This window comes from Syngnathus typhle, linkage group LG2 (genome assembly GCF_033458585.1).
Source record: "Syngnathus typhle isolate RoL2023-S1 ecotype Sweden linkage group LG2, RoL_Styp_1.0, whole genome shotgun sequence".
Classification (NCBI taxonomy): domain Eukaryota; kingdom Metazoa; phylum Chordata; class Actinopteri; order Syngnathiformes; family Syngnathidae; genus Syngnathus; species Syngnathus typhle.
This window is the reverse complement of record NC_083739.1, coordinates 22,512,947-22,535,368: the sequence shown is the minus strand read 5'-3', so window position 1 is coordinate 22,535,368 and position 22,422 is coordinate 22,512,947. Positions and strand designations below refer to the sequence as shown.

Here is a 22,422-nt window from a genome sequence, read left to right as displayed (position 1 = left end):
TCAAAGCCCTGAGTAATATTATTTTCATAGCAGATATTATCGTTTTGTTGTGAAATAGTTTTTGTCTCTTTTGTAGCTACTTTATGTGTAAATAAATTGGGGAGGGGTGAGAACGTTATTCTACATCTCTTTTCTTTCATGCACTTTTAATTATCACTTTGTGGCAGGCGTTTCAGTTCATGGATAGTCACGTCCTCACATCAGCCACTAAATTAAACAAACGTTCTGTACGTTTTGGAAAAACTAATGATAACTTACTGATTCCATTTGTATTGTTTCAGTACAATGAGGAACTGCATTATGTGGAGCCGTGCCTGAATGGTACGCTGGTCCAAGCTGACGTCGCCAACAAAGATGTGAGCCCTCTTTCACTCTCCTATTATTCCCATCTGTCAAAAGACAGAAGCTTCTAAGAAAATTCAAAAGTGTCTAATTAATTCATTTGCTGAAATTAATTAGGGATGGTTTTAAAGCCATACGCTCATCAGGTTAATGCTTTTTTACGCTACCTCAAGTTACTTAACAATTGAATCGTGCTCATATAAGGAAATTAGTGATTGTCCAAAGCAATTACTGGTAATAAAGTTAAAAAAAAAAAACACCCCCCAAGCCCTTCAGAAAAAGGTAGTTTTTGAAACCTCAGCAGTGCATGTAAAAAAAGAAACTGAAAGTCATTATTTTAATTCACTCAATATTAATACAGACGTAAATATCATTGTAATCGATTTTTGTCATTGGGATCTTTAATATGCCTCCAGGGTGATGTCACGCAAAGTTGCTCATGCAACCATTATACTGTATATATATATATATATATATCCCATACCATTTATTAAGCAGTGCTCAGATATTAATAATGATTACTTCAGAACTGGCTGTAGTGCAAATTAATATGCACACAAGCTAGCACATCCTCCCACGGACGCACTGCTGCGATACGGATTAACTGTCCCACTGTGTTGGGGCACTTATAGGAAATCCAAATCTACAAACATAAAGAACCAATTCTTCCCCGTGGTCACACTCAAATGGAGCAGGTAATATTTGCCGTGCTCTGGGGTGCAATCATTTACTGGAACTGATTAACCTTTATTCCACTCTAAAGGAAAGGTTGTGCCTTTTGCCATTTGCAGTCAGATCGGTGATGCCGAAGGCTGTTTTGATGCAATTACTGTATATGTTACTGATGTGCGTGTGTGGGCGCTGCACGTTTACGTTCACCCAAACTTAAATGAGCAGACCTCGATAGAGACTCCATATAGCTTTGGTCTCCCGCTGAGTGTGGAGAACCTGCTCTCCTCCCAATGGAACCAAAGACCCTCCAGGCGATAAATAAAGAAGGGAGTGGAAAGGGTTGGGAGGGAGAAATAATTGAAAGTGAACATTGATGGCAAAAAGTGAAAATGTGTAAAAACAGATTCGAAATATTTTAGTTTGCACACATCCCCAATTTTTGCCAAGCCAGAGAAGCAAAACACACTTTCAGTTTTTTTCCTTTTGTCACCATGTTAGTAAACCAGATTCCCCTCGATTCTATTTTTCCAGCATTTCCGGGAGCACCTTGACAAGCTGTTTGCTCAAGGCATTGGAATGTTAAACATTGCTTTAAGTGAGGCTTTCAATCTTCTCAATGAGGTAAGTATCATGCAATTGCATCATCACTTGACACGTACACTTTGATCAGAGGTCTCAAAGCCTAGGCCCGGGGGCCATTTGCTGGATGGGATTTTGCGACATGCTACTTGACCTGAAAGTCCAACGTCCAACTTTTTTGTCATTGCTTTGGGCTTTTTGTGCGTAAAGAAAATAAAACCTAAGTACATTTTGGGCCTACCATTGGTCTGCCTTGTGACAGTTTGCGGTGAAATGTGATTCTGAAGTGACACCAAGTGGAAAGCAAACATATCCTGTCACCCAGTCCCTATCATGTCTTTTTCAAAACTTGCCTTGAAGAGGCAGGTTGGCGATGAGAAAAGCCAATGTCAAGAAAAACAATGCACAGCCAAAGTTGCAGTGCCGGGAATCAGCTGTCATTCCTCAACTAGACATGCTGAGGAGAATGCAAAGTAACAGGCAGATGGGAAAGAGTTAAGAGTTCGAGACCCCTGACTTAAATATTCTGCTAATAGCTATAATGTGTTTCTGTTTGATTAGTAAATAAAAGCTGATTAAAGCTGTTTTTCCTTTTGCAAAGGGAATCATATTTAGAGCTAGATTTCACATGTTCATTTTCAACCCTTTTGCATTGTGGTGCTGTTTCTGCTATCCTCAAGTGACTCTGCCCTCATTTTCTCTGTCTTGGCAGTTCAATGAGACCGGTAGAGGCAGTGAGTGTAGCCAAGCCATTATGTTGGTTACAGATGGAGCGGTGGATACATACGACGCCATCTTTGCCAAGTTCAACTGGCCAGACAGGAAGGTAGCGTATTAGAATATGCACATAACACATTCTTGTCAGTATTATGTTGAAGGGCAATTTTATATTGAGGTCACCAACAGCAGACTATGAATAAGTTTTACATTTTAAAAAGTATTGCGGATCATAGATAAATATAATTCATTGATGAGTTTTTGGTGGCAATGCAAAAGTGTCTGGGTCTTGAAATAGGGATTGGGAGGGGCAGCAATGGAAAAGGCTTTGTCCAAACGAGTTCTTAAACTGGTACCATGTGGCACCTTTGAATTGGATGTGTTGAGGACGTTGGAGCCAGTGGGCAAAACATTGACCAAAATCAAAAAATCCCTCTCTCAACCTGCCAATGCCTGATTGTTCTGTTGTCAACACAGTGTTTGAAAATCACTGGTTTGTAAAGCAACTATTGAGTCATTCCCCCTTGTTACATACATCAAGACAATTTTTTCGCTCTTACTTTTCCAATAAACCAGGAAGGAGGAGATGGATGCAATTTTTTCATCGACAGTCATTTACAGATTTGTGTGTGTTTGTGTGCACGCGCATGCTGTGCTCTATAGGTGCAACAATTAATCGATGAATCGACCACTAATCGCTAAACAAATTTAATGGCAATCAGTTTTATAATCGATTAATCATTTCAGCCTCTCGACAATACCGTTTTTTTCCGTGTATAGTGCGCAAAATTTTACTAATTTATTGTCCTAAAATCCGGGGTGCGCATTATACATGGGTACAAAAAAAAAATAAAAAATTTTTTTTTAATTTTTTTTTTTTTTTTTTTTTTTAAGTCCCAATGATCGTCACACACGCAGGGAGGCAATGGGTCCCATTTTTATAGTCTTTGGTATGGTCTTAACTAGGCTGGATGTAATTTTTTTTGTTGGCGTTGATTTCTCCGACTGCCCGTAAACGCACCACCGCGCTTCGTGCGCGCACGGGACAGCAAACGAGCAGGTGATCGAGCAAGCGTCTGATACGAGAGCATTGCGGTCGCATGGAGCGTGTTTGAAGTGAACAGCAGAGAAGAAAGGCAAAGTGTTGTGAAATAAAATGCACAGAACGGATGCGCAAGACACGTCAGCTATATAAAGAGCGAGAGTTGTTTTCTTCCTATTAGTTTCAATTCACAGTTTAATTAGCAGTTTCAATCAGCAAATAACAAAATGCGTATTACAGGTAATATTTTATTTCACAACACTTTGCCTTGTTCCTTTGGTCTCTGCTGTTCATCCTAAAACACAAAGGCGCTCTTTAAGCAATGCGACAGTGAGCGCCCGGCGCGCTGCGGTTGCGCGACCGCACCAAATTAAGCTCCCTGCGCAGTGCGCACTGAGGTCCACTTAAATTTTAGAAAGTACATCAGGACTTTAAAAATATCTTCTAAATTTCAGCGACGGCTCTGTCACAATAATCGGCCAGCCCGGTGCAGTTGGGCGGTCGGCGGCGCGCTACGGTTGAGCGTTCTCTCGCACGCTCTCTCTCTCGCTCTCTCTCGCTCTCGCACACACGCAAACCGGATATCATACGGAGGCCGCCATTACAGATGCGCAGAACGGATGAGCAAGACACGTCAGCTATATAAAGAGCGAGAGTTCAGTTCTCTACCTAAATCCGTATTACAGGTAATATTTTATTTCACAACACTTTGCCTTGTTCCTTTCTTCTCTGCTGTTCACTTCAAACACGCTCCATGCGCACGGAGCGCGGTGGTGCGTTTACGGGCAGTCGGAGAAATCAACGCCAACAAAAAAAATTACATCCAGCCTAGTTAAGACTATACCAAAGACTATAAAAATGGGACCCATTGCCTCCCTGCGTGTGTGACGATCATTGGGACTTAAAAAAAAAAAAAAAAAAAAAAAAAAATTAATTTTTTTTTTAAAAAAAAATTCATAAAAATTGGGTGCGTATTATACATGGGTACAAGCTTTTTTCCAGCATCAGCATGCCATTTTTAGGGGTGCGTACTATACATGGGGGCGCACTATACACGGAAAAAAACGGTACATATTCTCAGATCTCTTTAGTCCTGAAATAATGACAGCAGACTGCTGTTGCCATTAATCACACTAAGACATTAACAACATTCTTCAACAGTCTTCAGTCTTAGACATTTTACCCTATTTTCTGACGTGTCCAAATCAGTAACACAATCATAAAAAATATGTTAGTGCATTTTCTGCGCAGTCAATTTGAAATTATGCCTGGTTTTTGAATAAAGGGATGTAAAGGACGTGCTTTCCAAACTCAGATTAATTAATAAATTGACAAAATAATTGACGGATTAATTACCGTATTTTGCGCCCTATTAGGCGCACCGGGGTATAAGGCGCACCTTCAATGAACGGCCCATTTTAAAACTTTGTCCATATATAAGGCGCACCGGACTATAAGGCGCATAAAATAGAAGCTTTACTGCAACAAACTGAGGTTGACTAGGGTTGCAGTATGCACCCACAAGCCAATAACCAACAAGCCCTCTGTAAACAATCACGTTTCTCAAACGATCTCCTATAAAATGATTGGAACTGACTAAAGTTCGATCTAACGCATTGGTACTACTTACCTATGTTTCCCTTCCATATCGATCCGTAGATTTACTCGAAACATTAACAGAGCAGCCTATTTTGACATGAAATAGCCTCGCGCGTATAGCAGCTATCGTTATAGCATTAGCCATCCGCAATTTCCTATGAGCCTCAGCTCGCAATCTCCCTTGAGCTTCAGCAAAGTGTAAACAATCGCGTTTCTCAAACGATCTCCTATAAAATTATCGGAACTGACTAAAGTTCGATCTAACGCATTGGTACTACTTACCTATGTTTCCCTTCCATATCGATCCGTAGATTTACTCGAAACATGAACGGAGCGGCCTATTTTGACATGAAATAGCCTCGCGCGTATAGCAGCTATCGTTATAGCATTAGCCATCCGCAATCTCCCATGACCCTCAGCTCGCAATCTCCCATGAGCCTCAGCAAAGTGTAAATAATCGCGTCTCTCATACGAGCTCCTATAGAATGATCAGAACTGACTAAAGTTCGATCTAACGCATTGGTACTACTTACCTATGTTTCCTTTCCATATCGATCCGTAGATTTACTCGAAACATGAACGGAGCAGCCTATTTTGAAATGAAATAGCCTCGCGGGTACAACAGCTATTCGGTGACGCCCCCTGACTACAGTTACCGTAATGTTGGGAAGTGATGCGACCTTGTAATTTACTAGTCGTACTAAAACGTACTAAAACATTTTGGCAGAGCACTGTGTACAACCAGTATGGATCAACAAATTCATCACTTGATCCATAGATAAGGCGCACCGGACTATAAGGCGCACTGTCGACTTTTGATAAAAATTTAGGTTTTTAGGTGTGCCTTATAGGGCGGAAAATACGGTAGTTAATAAAAATAATCATCAGTTGCAGGCCACAGCACGTCATGATTACACCCAATTATTATGGATAAAAATGAAGGCGCTCAAGCTATTTCCATGTGGCTTTTGGTGGGCCACCTTGTGAACTCCCTCACCGACTTCCGACTGCTACCTCAAGGCTGAAGATCAAGTGACAAGTACCGTTTTTTTCCGTGTATAGTGCGCAAAATTTTACTAATTTATTGTCCTAAAATCCGGGGTGCGCATTATACATGGGTACAAAAAAAAAAAAAAAAATTTTTTATTTTTTTATTTTTTTATTTTTTATTTTTTTTAAGTCCTTATGATCGTCACACACGCAGGGAGGCAATGGGTCCCATTTTTATAGTCTTTGGTATGGTCTTAACTAGGCTGGATGTAATTTTTTTGTTGGCGTTGATTTCTCCGACTGCCCATAAACGCACCACCGCGCTTCGTGCGCGCACGGGACAGCAAACGAGCAGGTGATCGAGCAAGCGTCTGATACGAGAGCATTGCGGTCGCATGGAGCGTGTTTGAAGTGAACAGCAGAGAAGAAAGGCAAAGTGTTGTGAAATAAAATGCACAGAACGGATGCGCAAGACACGTCAGCTATATAAAGAGCGAGAGTTGTTTTCTTCCTATTAGTTTCAATTCACAGTTTAATTAGCAGTTTCAATCAGCAAATAACAAAATGCGTATTACAGGTAATATTTTATTTCACAACACTTTGCCTTGTTCCTTTGGTCTCTGCTGTTCATCCTAAAATACAAAGGCGCTCTTTAAGCAATGCGACAGTGAGCGCCCGGCGCGCTGCGGTTGCGCGACCGCACCAAATTAAGCTCCCTGCGCAGTGCGCACTGAGGTCCACTTAAATTTTAGAAAGTACATCAGGACTTTAAAAATATCTTCTAAATTTCAGCGACGGCTCTGTCACAATAATCGACCAGCCCGGTGCAGTTGGGCGGTCGGCGGCGCGCTACGGTTTAGCGTTCTCTCGCACGCTCTCTCTCTCGCTCTCTCTCTCGCTCTCGCACACACGCAAACCGGATATCATACGGAGGCCGCCATTACAGATGCGCAGAACGGATGAGCAAGACACGTCAGCTATATAAAGAGCGAGAGTTCAGTTCTCTACCTAAATCCGTATTACAGGTAATATTTTATTTCACAACACTTTGCCTTGTTCCTTTCTTCTCTGCTGTTCACTTCAAACACACTCCATGCGCACGGAGCGCGGTGGTGCGTTTACGGGCAGTCGGAGAAATCAACGCCAACAAAAAAAATTACATCCAGCCTAGTTAAGACTATACCAAAGACTATAAAAATGGGACCCATTGCCTCCCTGCGTGTGTGACGATCATTGGGACTTAAAAAAAAAAAAAAAAAAAAATTTAAAAAAAATTCATAAAAATTGGGTGCGTATTATACATGGGTACAAGCTTTTTTCCAGCATCAGCATGCCATTTTTAGGGGTGCGTACTATACATGGGGGCGCACTATACACGGAAAAAAACGGTAGTTCCTATAGTTCAATTTATAAAATGCTCTGCTGATAATAGAAGTCTTTAGTCACTGTCGCCGGGCACAGATTCTCTCCCTCTTCTGCTGTCACTTTTCTTCAACCGCAGCTTCACAATCAAACCAAGTTGCTTTGTATCAGAATGGAAATGACTTTTTAATAGTGTTTGCTCCAGTAAATCCAAATTGTAATCATGAAGTCTTCTCATAAATCACATCTCTGAACTTCAAGTAAACAAATATACTTGCTTGCATCCATGTTTTAAATATTTGAAAGGGAATTCTTTATATTCACGTGTGCATTCAGGTAGGTTGAAGATCGCATGCGGCGGCTGCTTGTTTGTACTTCTGCAGCATTTTGCGCTGCAGTCGGTTACTTCCATATTTAATGAGCAGTCGCCTGTAGTTTGACCTCACAACAACCACTAAAGTGCAATTCTGAGAATTTCCTTTTCTATCGGCTTCCGTGGATCAGCTCTAAGCATACTGACATAGACTGTCACATTGATAATTCAAATGCTCCAAGTTGGTATTTGTATAAATGTGTCTTGTCCGCATAGTGTAATTGCGTAGCAACTCTTATGATACACTTATTTTAAGTGCACTCATTTAAAAAAGGATAAACACCTACTCGTTCAAATGGGCTGTGTCCCATTCAGTAGTCGCACGCACGCACACACACACACATACACACTTACGCACATGCACACTCATACTGTCAAGAGTAGAAAAAAGCAAGGAAAAATACAGGATTGGGTGCTATGACAACTGCACTCCTGAAGCTTGCGTTTGCTCCAAGTACGTTCTGTATACACATACCTGCGGCAGCCGATTTTGTATTGAGGGTCTTCTGATTATTTTATACAAATATTTGACAAGGTGATGTTTTAACATTTTGTAAAACTTTTTTTCAAAAACATTCATTTTGTGTCGTTATTCCTCACTGATCAATTTGTTCCTTCTTTGGGTTCACAATTTTATTATTATTATTAATAATAATAATAATAATAATAATAATAATAATAATAATAATAATAATAATAATAATAATAATAATAATAATAATAATAATAATAATAATAATAATAGGGCAGCTCGATGTCGCACTGGATAGCACGTCCGCCTCACAGTTAGGAGGGTGTGGGTTCGTTTCCACCTCCAGCCGTCCCTGTGTGGAGTTTGGATGTTGTCCGCGTGGGTTTTCTCCGGGCACTCCGGTTTCCCCCCACATCCCCAAATACATGCTTGGTAGGCCGATTGAGCACTCCAAATTGTCTCTAGGTGCGAGTGCAAATGGTTGTTTGTCTCTGTGTTATCTCCCCCTTGCTTGTGGGATGGGCCTTGTGGAAATATGATTAAGATGACTGACGGGTACTATCTGCTCTTTTTCCACAGGTCCGCATATTCCCTTACCTGATTGGCCGAGAGTCAGCCTTTGCAGATAATCTCAAATGGATGGCATGTGCTAACAAAGGTGAGATTAACATACTTTGCTCCCCCATTTAAATCATTTTTGTGTTCAGAGAACTTGCAATCTGTTACTTTGAGATACACAAAAACATCAGTCGATGCGATAATTGTTTGGGTATTGACCTGTGTGCAGTCCCTGAAGGTCTTCAAGAAGAGGATGAGCCTGTGTGCCTGTATGTTTAAGTGTGTGCTATTTACCAAACAGTCTAGTTCTGTTTATTGTTGAATGCACACGGAAGCAATGCTGGGCAATCCGGTGTATGGAGGCACACTTGACAATTTGCTGGCTAAAAGTGGAATGAACCTTACACCTACTGGAATCATGTCTCAGGCCCTTTCTTCATGCCCAGTGCAAGTCTAGCAGAAAGCTGTCATTCTTTTGGTATTTTCACATAGCTGCATGCAGTGTTCATTTCCACAACGGCGCAAACGCAGCTGATTGGCTGAGATCTCTATTTGTGAATGTCAATGATTTTATCATATTATCATAGCCAATTTGGTGTTAGACACTAACAGATTTTTTTTTTTTCATACTTTATGTCAGGGGTCACCAACCTTTCATAATCCGAGAGCTACTTCCTGGGTACTGATTAAGGCAAAGGGCTACCAGTTTGACACACACTTCTGAAATAGCCAATTTGCTCAAATTGGCTTTCACTATGTGTTATTATTGTCATTTCCAGTTCACATGTAAGTGTGATTTTAACAAGAATAGCAAAAATACAGTCAAACCTTGTTTTTTTACCACAATCCATTCCAGAAGGCGGTTTGAGAAGCGAATCGGTCGAATTCCGAATCTATTTTTCCCATTGCAAATAATGGAAAAGATTTTAATCCGTTTCAAGAAAAAAAACAAAAACACCATTTTTAATCATTTTTTCATTTACGCATATTTCGATCGCGCAACTGCAGCGCACCGCCGAACACGCAACCGTAGGCTGACGCTCACCGCACAACTGCACCACGCTGGTCGCATTATTGTGACAGAGCCCTCGCTGAAATATAGAAAATATTTTTAAAGTCCTGATGTACTTTCCAAAATTTAAGTGGACTTAAGTGCGCAGGGAGCTTAATTTTGTCCGATTGCGCAACTGCAGCGCACTGCCGAACACGCAACAGTAGCGCGTCGCCGACCGCGCAACTGCACCGCGCTGATCGCATTATTGTGACAGAGCCGTCGCTAAATTTTAGAAAATATTTATAAAGTCCTGATGTACTTTCCAAAATTTAAGTGGACCTCAGTGCGCAGGGAGCTTAATTTGGTCCGATTGCGCAACCACAGCGCGCCGGGTGCTCACTGTCGCATTGCTTTAAGAGCGTCTTTGTGTTTTAGGATAGCTTTACTGCTCCTACTTGCTTTCTTTGGAGGCATGATTAGCGGTTAATAAAATCCTCAAAGTAACGAAAATACAATAACAACGGAGTCAGTCGGCATCCGGGCCGCGCGGTCGGCTTTCCTCGGGTCCTCCCGGCTCATCTCGCGAGGTTCGACCTCCAAATTTTGTTCGACAACCGAAACAAAAATATCTAGAATTTTTTGTTCAAATTCCAATTTGTTCGAGAACCAGGACGTTCGAAAACCGAAGTTTGACTGTAAAATAAATAGATGCAGCTCTATGCAGTCCTGCGGGCGACTCATGCGGTCCTCACGGGCGACCTGGTGCCCGCCGTCACCGAGTTGGTGACCCCCGGCTTATGTACTTAAAAAGAAGGGCCACACAGAATTAAGACAACTCATGACATCCTTTGTCAACTTTTGTCATCACCTCGTGTGTATTCTTATCTGGTGCCACAAGAAGTCCATTAGAACGTATAAATGCTTTCATCATGAACAGTTCATACCGCTGCTCTCCTGGCCTGTACAATGACAGGTGTACTGTGTCACTGAAAGCAGGAGGATTCTTTTTCTTTTGCTCGCCAGCTCATCTCCCTCTCCCTCGTGGCTCAGCCCGAAGGACGCCCTTAGGCCTCCGGAGGGACCAGTCATTCTTCACTCAGCGCCTTGATAAACGATGCTGCTACACTAAGGCAGCTTGTTATGTGCCTTATGTGAACCTCTTCAGTGTGTGTGTGTGCGTTTACGTGTGTGTGCGTGTGTGTGTTCGCGCGCGTGTGTTGTGAGTGACTATCTGGTGAAATTAAAGATGGATCCTGTTCTCTTGGTATGAAAAGAATATAGTAGTAATGCTATTTAATGTTGCTTTGAGCCCTTTTATTTAAATTCTTTTTACGGTTTTGTATTTTCTGGCTTTAAAGGGCTACGAGTTTTTGAGGATTTCCAGCAACGCACTAGCCGGTTGCCATTTTGGTGGGCTAGACCCACAACTAACAAATGCGGCATTTGTCATTGGTCATGTACGCGTGTCAAAGTTCTAAACTGTACTGAAGGTACTTCCCCTGCCTGGGATTGTGTGGAATGTTAGTATTTTTAGCACAAAGGTCAAAGCCCCCCATTGCCTATTGTACATTTTGATTGACTGTTCCCCATCACACCTCACATTGGCGCTGTTATGCATTAATCTCGACTCCTCTGGCTCTGACCCCTTTCTCCATGTGGAATAAAAGTCACCGCCTGACTCCCAAATCTATTTCCTCTAGCTATGATTTTCTCCTTGACTGCCTCATGGTGATGCTGCAAGTTTGCTTTCATATACGGGTGGGAATGTGGTTTAATTCCCTTTATTCTCCTTGTCACTTTTTTGTCCATTCTGTCTGACTTGCTGCTTCCCTGATTCTTTCTGCCCCCTGTTGAGATAAGAGTGCATTCCCTCCTGCACATAGACTTTAGCATCACAATGCTGACAATATGGGAAATAGTGTCACATTTGGATGAAATGGCATAACATTCACATAAATAACTCTTAGTATACGTATACTATATATCCCCAGGCCCATGGTGGTTTTCCTTTCACTTGTGCTTGGAATCATCAGTGAACATGTATCAAGTTTCATCTCAAATTTGTCCGCTGCCTGCTGAACTGTATTTTGAAAAAAAGTAAAACGCAAGTGATGATTCTGAAAAGATTTTGATGCTTGATGGTTTTTTTTTTTTTTTTTTTTTTTTTTATAATTTGGAATGTGTATCTCTGAAGTCTGAGTGGTAGCTAAGTGAGAAGAAGCAGCCAGTTCAAACTATATTTCTTGAAATTCACAGAGTTTCTTTCTTTTTTTTTAAACAACAGGTTACTTCACTCAAATATCCACCCTGGCAGATGTCCAGGAGAATGTGATGGAGTACCTCCATGTGCTGAGTCGTCCCAAGGTGATTGACAGGGAGCATGATACAGTTTGGACCGAGGCCTACATTGATAGCACGGTAAGTTACTGAACTCAAGTTTACACAGTCTGTCGAAGAGTGATACCAACAATTTTTTTATTTTTGTTTTTTTCAAGTCTGCATTCACTTTTTTACTTAGCAGGGGATAGAAGTGGTTTTAACACTCAATTTGATCGTGTCGCAACACATGCCTGTGTTGTGTGTATGACTCAGATGGAATGATGAGGCGAATGAGCTGCTTTTTGTGTTGTGGGGCTACACCATTATTAGCGCTCTTAGGTTCTTTGGAGATGCTACAAAACAACTCTAATTATCCATATCTCTGTCGCTTTACTCAACCTGTCACCCAAACACTTTACGGTATTGACCTCTGCCAAGGCTTAAGTGAGCAGCTAAAATGTCAGAGCCAGATCCAGTGCAACTAAAAGAATGCTAAATACCTTGCAGTAGATTTAAATTGATTTAAATATGCGGCTCGGTGTCGCACTGGGTAGCACGTCCCTCTCACAGTTAGGAGGGTGCGGGTTCGATTCCATCTCCGGCCCTCCCTGTGCGGAGTTTGCATGTTCTCCCCGGGCCCGCGTGGGTTTTCTCCGGGCACTCCGGTTTCCTCCCACATCCCAAAAACATGCTTGGTAGGCCGACTGAAGACTCCAAATTGTCCCTAGGTGTGACTGCGAGTGCAAATGGTTGTTTGTCTCTGTGTGCCCTGTGATCGGCTGGCAACCGGTTCAGGGTGTCCCCCGCCTACTGCCTGATGACGGCGGGGATAGGCTCCAGCACTCCCGCGACCCCTGTGGGGACTAAGCGGTTCAGAAAACGGATGGATAGATTTAAATTTCAAATTGATTGCTAGTCTCAAAGTCCTGCACAAAACCTTTAAAATATTTCGAAAGTTTGATGTACTTTTCTCTTTAGTGTTTTTTTTTTTGTCACTCTTATGTCTCTATATTAAAAGTTTCAGTTGTGTAGCATTTTGGACACTATGGAGTGGGCATAATTTCTGTCGCCAATCAAAAAAAAAAAAAAAAAAGCAGTGACTTTTCCTGTCCTCTACCTCTTTTCCCACTTGAACTGGTCCTAGCTCCCTCAAGCACAAAAGGTAAATAAAAATTCAGCTTTGAGATTGTTGCTGTTTTGTGATGTGTTGTGTTGATGCTTGGTGGTGTATGTGATTTTGTTGTCAGATTCCACAACAATAGGCAACATAATTGAAGGAAACAACTATCACATAACTGTGGCTTTTTTGTAGGCTGTGGTTTCAAAGCATCCAATGTGCTTGTTGTTGGTAGTGTCTCTCTTGCATGATTGGTCAAATACGCCAACACATCTATACACAGTAAATGTTTCACTTTCATTCATCAGTGGTGATGCAGTAACAGCCATGCATGCCACAATTTTCAGTACTGGCAGCAGTGTGATCATAATTGAGTCAACATCTTATTTATTTTATTCTTTTTTTAATGTGAAAGCGAGCACGTCATTGGTATTTGTCTTGATCGTATTTTCGGAATTAACTTTTATTTCCATAGTCTAAATGGAAATCCAGCATCCTATAATGACTAGTGGGATGATCTGCACTGATGCTTTTGTTTCTTTAAGCCTTTTCAGTGTTATATTTGATTACACAATTAATATGAACAGAGAGTGCAACCGCATGAGGCGGTTGGCAGACATTTCACACTGTTGGAGTGCTAGACACCAGAGCAGCTTAGCAGAAATCACAAATAGATACAGTATTGTCTCACAATTGTGGCTATGATTAACTCTACAGTATTTATTTGCCTGCTATCTTCCCAATACAGCTCTGGCCATGGTGCTTATTTGCGTAAATAAAAGTGAAGCCCATATACAGTGCGTGGGTGGGGAGCGTTTTGGAGTGGGGTGGCATTTCAATATTATTTAGTCTATGACTAAGGGCATAGCATTACCAAAGTGTCAATAATGTATGCGTAATGATTTCAAGTGTTGAGTTATCTTGAGAGCCTTTTATGAAGGAGCCTACCTGGGCTGCCACACCACCATTGAGCTCAGTCGCCAAGGAAAGGTCACTTCATCCATAAGCATTTGCATTTGTCACATGAAGCTACTTTACAAGGCGTCCCCTGGGACATTAAATTTAAGGCATGGGAGTGTATTTGGATTTTTAGAGGTGCGATGCAATGTTTGTTTACTTGTGTCTCCAAGAGGATTTTTTTTAGCCTATGTCCTGTCAGAAAAAAGGGCATCAATTTCTGGCCTATCTATTGTGTAGAACGATTTTATTCTGTCCAACCGAGTGTTCTTTTTTTTGAGGTCAAAGGTTTACAGTAGGGGTGTAACGATTCATTGATACACATCGATTAATCGATATAATGCTCTACGATTTGTTGGCATCGATGCTAAACGTAAACATCGATCTATATCCTCCGTTTTTGACCTCGGACATTAGACGCGACTTTATTTTGAAATCCAGTTCATTGTTGCTTGCTTCCTCTTTCCGGGAGCAGTGCGCGGCGTGTTGTGTTGTGAGCAGAGCAGGCACGTGAAAGGGGAGCCGACAACTACGCGGCTCCTGGGCTGGTGCTATGGCTAGTTTCCAAGAAGACGAGGAAATTCGCTCCCCTTTGGGCTTCAACTCATTCGTTTGGAAGCACTTTGTAATTTCCTAAATAAAGACTTTGCAGTACCTTGTTGATTTTGCGTATGAATTGTTATAAATCAGGATATTGTTCTATATCGATCGTAGAGCACTATATCGTGATGTATCGTGAATGAATCACAGCAGGCTTTAAGATATCGGCAAATATCGTATCGTGGTTCTTTGTATCGATATGATATCGTATCGTGACAAAACCCGCGGTTTACACCTCTAGTTTACAGGTGTGGTCACAAGCTGTTAGTAAAGTGTGAAGTGAACAAAAACCTTCTCTGTAGTGAGCATGTTATTTGAGAGCATTAGAAAAAAAAATTCAGTAAGGATTAGGCCTTAAAGCAAATCCAGATAACAGGTCCAATTCTAGAATTTGGGCAACATATTGGGGGGACCCATTAAGTATTAACGGACGGTTTTCCGTCTTCTTTGAGATTATGACAATGCAAATTCTTTCTCCGTCAAAGCAAGTAAAAGCTTTGCTTTCACAGTGATTTTGACATTTAAATATGTTGCCCGTTTTCTGTCCCCGTGCTGCTCCTTTTATCTACTTATTACACTTTTTCATCTCCCACCATAGCAGAACAAGCCACCAAACGAATTAGCATTCAAGCGCAACGTGGTAGCCAGTGAATGGCAACTGTTGAGGAAAATCCCCAACAACTCCAAGCTCATGTTTTCAGAGCTTTGATATATGATCCAATATTTGGTACCTGAGCTTGGAAATAGATTTTTTTTATTTTTAGATGAGGTCCCACTCATTGCCTTCTGTCCTTTGATCGATACCATTTTTCCAGCAGCAAGGTTGTCCATCGTTACAGCACTAGTACTTAGGTGTACTTTTTCCTCCCTTTGATGTCGAATACTGTGTCCTCAGTCGCTATTACCATCTGTCAAAGCTCAGGTCACTGCTTCTTTTTTCGCTCTGTGTCTGATAGAGACGCGATGGATGCTAGTAGTTTCCTGTCATTACCCGTTATCGCTGCCGGTGAAATTGAGGTGATGTTTGGAGGATGTGCAATATTTTCTGTCACGCAATAGTTGTAAGCTGATTGCTGCTGCAGAAATGGAGAAACAATACCATAGCTGGATCAATATCACTATAAGGTGCCTTTGGTGTTCTCATCATAATCACTCAGTCGCAGAATAATGGAACCGAGATCTTATGACAAATGATCAAACATTTGCACTCATACCAGTAGAATGTCTCTTAAAAGGATTCATCAGTATCAATTTATTGTCCACAACAAATTGAGTCATTTTCATAACATGTATATTCTCTTTTTATAATCACAACAAACATTTTGCACATGTCCCTGTAACTGCTGTCCACCCTGTCATCATTATGGGCTGAATTCCTCCTTAAGGAACCCTCTGTCCATTGGCACGACCTGCATTTTTCTTGGGCTAGTGGCTCGTTGCAGAGTCGATATTTATGCTTATGTTTTTTCATTTTTAATCATATTACGTGTGCTGTCGGATGTTTTTAGGCTTAACATGTCCACTCTGTCATCATGAAATTGATATAAAAAACCTTTCATAACTTCAAATTGTATTTATTGAACCACACACTAACTGCTTGCTCACGGAATCATATCGATAAGTGAAGGTCCATCATGTGTTCTTTAAACGCTAACATTCGTCAAAAATGTCCACCCTGTCATAACCCACCTTGTCAATAGTGTTGGATCTTGTCCAATGTGATTTTTAATAATCATCTTAATCACTGGTGAAATGAGGACGTCTCAAAGACACCTTATGGTGACATTGTCTGTTTTCTTCCATTGTTTCAGTTAGTGAGTGAGTGAGTGAGTGAGTGAGTGAGTGAGTGAGTGAGTGAGTGAGTGAGTGAGTGAGTGAGTGAGTGAGTGAGTGAGTGAGTGAGTGAGTGAGTGAGTGAGTTAGTTAGTTACCGTTTTTTTCCATGTATAATGCGCCCCCATGTATAATACGCACCCTAAAAATGGCATGTTGATGCTGGAAAAAAGCCTGTACCCATGTATAATACGCACCCAAATTTTGACTCCTACTTAAGTCCGTGAACGTAAAATTATTTCAGAAAAAAGATCATCTTTGGGAACAACCGGATGTTATTCTGCCGGTCAGTATCACTGCGCATGCGCTAGCATACTCGATAGCGAAGACATGTTTCGGATTTGTGTAGGGTACATTGTGACAGCAAACGAGCAGGTGATCTAGCAAGCGTCTGATACGAGAGCATTGTGTTCGTATGGAGCGTGTTTGAAGTGAACAGCAGAGAAGAAAGCGCATCTGTAATGGCGGCCTACGTATCATATCCGGATTTAAAAAAAAATATATATTTTTTTTTTGTACCCATGTATAATGCGCACCCCAGATTTTAGGACAATAAATTAGTTAAATTTTGCGCATTATACATAGAAAAAAACGGTAGTTACAATACAAAGACTAAAATGACAGAGGCAGGTTTCCAAATGTTGAAGGGTTAACAAGCACAAGTGTTGATATTGCATATCTACAGAGGTAGAATATTTCTAAATATGCGTGCTTTCTTAGCGGAAAACCATGTAACAGATTGTGAGCAGTCTCCACAACACAACGCCGTCAAGCTTTCATCAAAGAATCGAAGTCACAAGCATAGCCTCTGGAAAGATAAATATCTTAATTATTCCAACAGTCTTGAGGGAGGAAAGATACTCACATCCCAGCTAAAAGCACTGCCTGCTTATTCTGAAGGAGATCAAAGACAGGCTGTGATTGAACACATTTTAAGTCAAATGCGGAACATGAATAAAACATGTCATATAAGTTGGGTGTAGCCTGAAGAAGATAATTGAGAATGACTCGGTCTGACGCACAATTACTCACATGTCCGCTATTTAGGGAAAGATATGAAAAAAACTGTCACAAGGCCGTTTCACACAAAGTGCGTGATGATCTTTTTTGCTTCCCTCTTTTCCCCTCCTCCTTCTGTCTTTTTGTTGCGTCCTGATATCTATTTAGCTGGATGACGGTCAAGGGCCAGTTCTGATGACCACTGTGGCAATGCCTGTGTTCAGTACCAAGAATGAGACTGTAAGTATCAGCACCATTATTTCATTAGGACTCCGCTGCCAGGTTCTAAGAAATGTGAAATAAAGTTTCTTTGACTGCTTACTTTTTGAATGAAGGATTGATTTGAAAGGCCCACTTAATCTTGAATTATAGGAATCGGTCAAAGAGCGCTTAGCCTTTGTAAACTTGTCGAGAAAAGTAGTTTGAAATTGTTCAGACTACTTTCAACAATTGGTCCTTATAATACATTTGTCTGGCGCGGCACCTCAATTAACATGTCAATCCAGGAGCTCACTGTAATAGATTAAGTTTTAAAACAACGTGTGGATTACCTTCCAAGTGTGCTCTGCATGAAATCTTTTCAAATAATTCTCAAATGGTTTTTTTTGTATTTTATTTTGGGTTTTTAGCGGAACCATGGCATTTTGCTTGGGGTGGTAGGAACTGATGTCCCTGTCTCAGAGCTCCTCAAGACTATTCCTAAATACAAGGTATACGATGCTATTATTATTTGTACAAAGGCCCATTATAATTATACACACTTCATGCGAACATGGACTCGGTAATTGGAGTTGCAAATTGTGGCGAGGATAAAGAAAAGATTTTTCATATGGTGGTTTGATGCTTATTGTTCATGCATTCTTTCTCCAATGCAATAATCAAAGAATCAAGTTAATTATATAGCATGGACAGCAGTCCTACTTGATGCTTGTGTTCCCTCTTGTTGTTTTTTTATCTATTATATAGAGACAAGGTTTTTTTTTCTTTAAATTCGATAACAATTTAAATTAAAAGATAAATAAATATATACATTTTGTTGCTTTTCTTTTTCATTATTGTAGTTAGTAGTGTGTCATTAAGATGTACATCATAGCCATTCTCCTGTCATCTAATCATAATTTGGAGAAAAACACAGTAATCCAAACTATTCCAAATCATCTTTAATAAATAATGAACGTCAGCATGAAGAAGCACATTTCCAAAATAACTATAACAACAATGCTAGCATTTTTACATTGAGACCCTTTATGGCAGTCTGTGAAGTTACTTTGCTAATTTTGGATATTTATTGAATAATCTATCTTTACGTTGTGTGTGTATTGTCTCTTAGTTGGGCATTCATGGCTATGCCTTTGCAATCACCAACAACGGCTACATTCTTACCCATCCAGATCTGCGGCCACTTGTAAGTACTTGTTGCTAAACTAATTTTGGACCGCTCTATTTTAGCCACCCTATATAAGTTGCATAGGTTGAAAAATATTGCTCAAAAGAAATTAGTCATTAGTCGTGAGTTCATGTCAAGTAAAAACATTTTTTGCTGTCACATCAGGATGTCTATAGGCACATACAATAAAAATAGACATTTGTGATTTGTAGTTAAGGAAAGTGTGACCCGGTCCTCCACTTCAAAGATACAATGTCTGAATGGTTATGATTAACGCTATTGTGTTAATTGAGCAAGAAGAGTGAAGTAGAAGGGAGGCTGTAAAAATGCAGCAATAATGGAGGGATGGGATGAGATGAGAAGAGATGAGGAGGAGGAGAAGACAAAACAGTTGGTGAGACAGTCGGACAGATGGTTTAATAGTGGTCTAATTAAAGATGTTAATGAGGAGTACTAATGAGGGTTGGGAGGCTATCTTCGCTGATAGATGAACACGAACGAGACTTCCTCGTACGCACATTCAGTACCGCTGCACAAAAACATGTTGACACACAGATGGGTAACAAATTGAAATAGAGGATAAAACACAACATAATGTGTATTGCAAGCTGTTGGCTTTGTGCCGCTCATCTGTCGGAGTGTGACACACTTGAACCAATTAAAAAAAATTTTTTGGACACGTATGATGAAATCATAATTTCTTTCCCGCCTGACCAGTATGGCGATGGGAAAAAGCGAAGGAAGCCAAACTACAGCAGTGTAGATCTGTCTGAAGTCGAATGGGAGGACAAAGATGACACGGTGAGACTTTGCTGTTATTCTAACACCATTATGAAACCCATGTTGGACTCTCACCACTCTCTTTTGTGCTTTTAGCTGAGAAACGCAATGGTCAACAGAAAGACGGGGACCTTCTCAATGGAAGTGAAAAAGAGTATCGACAAAGGGGTGAGCAACCCACTCTCCTTTTTGCAAACAAAACCATTTTCTAAAGCTTCTGAATGGAATTTCAAAAGCAGCACTTACCAGAGAAAGACCACTTTGCCAAGAGGTTATACAGCGGTATACACTATTGACTGGGGAATTTGAGTCTGATTTGGTTTGTTCTGCATGCACGAGTGTCTCTGCCTCAGTGTGTGAGCCCCTTATCTCCGACAGGCACATGTTGCTGAATACAAGAGTCAGCAGCCTGATGTGTCTTTTGGAGAGAAAGAGTGCGTGTGTGTGTGCGTGTGTTTGTGTGCGTGTGTGTGTGCGTGTGTGTACGTCTGGCTTCGCATTGCACTTTTAAAGCTTTGTAGAGAAAGTTGTACTTTCAGCTGATTAATAAGCATTCAATATGCAAATACATATCTTCAAATACAGTATACACATTCATGCACACACAGCACTCATTCATATTCACAATTTTAATTAAAACAAATTCACAGGGCACAACTGTATAGTCCCATCACCACTAGATGGAACCATGCTGCAGCAAATTGTATAACACTAAACTGCTGTATGTTAGCCACAGCACGGCTATGAAGACTGGCACAAGAGATTGTTCATGTCCGTTTTGTTACAGAAGCGCGTGCTGGTGTTGCAAAATGATTACTACTACACAGATATCCAGGGTACTCCTTTCAGGTGAGAAACATTTGGACATTTATTTTTGCACAATGAAGATTAAAAGAGGAGGGATTTGTTTTATTGCTAGTCTTGGAGTAGCTCTTTCCAGAGGCCACGGCAAGTTCTTCTTCGCAGGGAACGTGACTGTGGAAGAAGGTATGACATGCACAGTAGTTTTGTTGTTATTGTCATATGATTTTATGTAGTGGGTATAGAAAGTGTACACACGTAAATTCAATTTTATATTATTATTATTATTATTATTATTATTATTATTATTATTATTATTATTATTATTATTATTATTATTATTATTATTATTATTATCATCAATCAAACTATGACTTGTACAACTCAACTGGGGAAAAAAATTAATCTTTTCATGAGGGAGGTTAAAGTAATCATATTGATTAATGTGATCGGGGTAGTGTTTCAAAATCGGGTCACAGTTCATAACAGTGGCTATAAAGATACTGGTTCCAAAATTCAGCTGTCAGAGTTTGTGACTTCAAGTTTTAGTAGGGTCTAGTGTTTCACAGTTAAGGTTGGGGTTTCAAAATAGTGTAAGTAGGCTTGGGGTTTTCAAAGTACGATTTCAAATAAGAGTGTGGGTTCCATTGTATGGTTTCCCGTCATTTCATATTCCACATCTTTCCATATCATTCAATATTTTTCAATACCATTCCTCTTCATTCGTTCGTTCGTTCGTTCGTTCGTTCATTCATTCATTCATTCATTCATTCATTCATTCATTCATTCATTCATTCATTCATTCATTCATCTTCCAAACCGCTTGTCGTCACCAGGCTCGCAAGTGTGCTGGAGCCATATTTTTCCATATAATTCAGTAATTTTTATTATCAATCGTTGTCATTCCCGGTTGTTGCATAGCATTCCACATCATTCAATATCTTTCAACATTGTTACATACAAGTCAATATCAAATGTTTATCATCCAACATTCACACGCAGTTTCTCCAAAAAAGTGCATTCGGTAGTCATCCTATTGATTCGTTCATATTTTTCTTCACTGTGATTTATTTATCTCTCGTGGTGCAATGTGTGCATCGGCGTTCTAAAAACATTGGTGTTACCACTGACAATTTGTGTTTTGAATGTAACAAAACTCCTGATAGGTTGTTGAATAAGTTGCTTAAAGTTGCCAAGTCACTCCTCACAATTTGTAGAAGTCATCGTAGGTCGTAAAATTCCACTTCTCACGCTGAAGTAGTAGATGTAACATAAAACCCTCAAAGGTTAATATTTCTTCGGTGACTCTTTGACTATATCTTGATAGATGCTTGTGTCAACCACAGTGTCTAACTTCCATCTCCAGGCTCATGTATGTAAATATTCATGTCACGGTGGTCTCTTTGGAACTCCAAACATATCCATCATTGGGAGCACTCTGAGCTTGACTTGGCTCTTCCTTATCCAATCAGTCCTGCCAAAACCAAACGCCAAATACATTTTTCACACTTGCTGCATGTATTTGCCAAGATCAGACTTAAACACTTTCTCCGGCTTAACTAAATGCTTATTCAAATCATCTATTTTCCTTTATTATTGTTTTTTTTTTACAGGTCTTCATGACTTAGAGCACCCTGATGTAGCCCTTGCAGATGAATGGTAAGAGTAAAAAAAGACTAAAACAACGTTTGGGTTGTTTCAGTCAACATTATGAAAAAAAAACATTTCTTAGTCATGAGATGTTGAGTTCACTTTTTTTTTTTTTTTAGCAAGTAGTGTTGTTAAAGTTAATAATTTGAATTCAGACACATTGTTGAGCTTCTATCCTGTCAGAAAAAAGAAACCTGCAATAAATATATAATGCTACTGATCCTGAATGATGAGTTATGCTTTAAATATAAAGACAATACCCTGTTGCGACATTGCAGC

The 22,422-nt window shown here is 40.3% G+C and overlaps 1 protein-coding gene across 1 annotated transcript in view; it reads left to right on the top strand.

Annotated features, from left to right (window-relative positions):
* The window catches only part of LOC133150013 (voltage-dependent calcium channel subunit alpha-2/delta-3-like), an 80,799-nt gene that overhangs the window by 33,748 nt on the left and 24,629 nt on the right, over positions 1-22,422 (top strand). Inside the window, exons 8-20 of the mRNA XM_061272280.1 lie at positions 282-356; positions 1,546-1,635; positions 2,306-2,419; positions 8,728-8,806; positions 11,985-12,118; positions 17,694-17,765; positions 18,155-18,235; positions 18,856-18,930; positions 19,630-19,713; positions 19,789-19,860; positions 20,480-20,541; positions 20,612-20,679; positions 22,107-22,152. Of these exons, the coding sequence (XP_061128264.1) occupies positions 282-356; positions 1,546-1,635; positions 2,306-2,419; positions 8,728-8,806; positions 11,985-12,118; positions 17,694-17,765; positions 18,155-18,235; positions 18,856-18,930; positions 19,630-19,713; positions 19,789-19,860; positions 20,480-20,541; positions 20,612-20,679; positions 22,107-22,152 (1,052 nt within the window). The remainder of the gene's footprint in view (positions 1-281; positions 357-1,545; positions 1,636-2,305; positions 2,420-8,727; positions 8,807-11,984; positions 12,119-17,693; positions 17,766-18,154; positions 18,236-18,855; positions 18,931-19,629; positions 19,714-19,788; positions 19,861-20,479; positions 20,542-20,611; positions 20,680-22,106; positions 22,153-22,422) is intronic.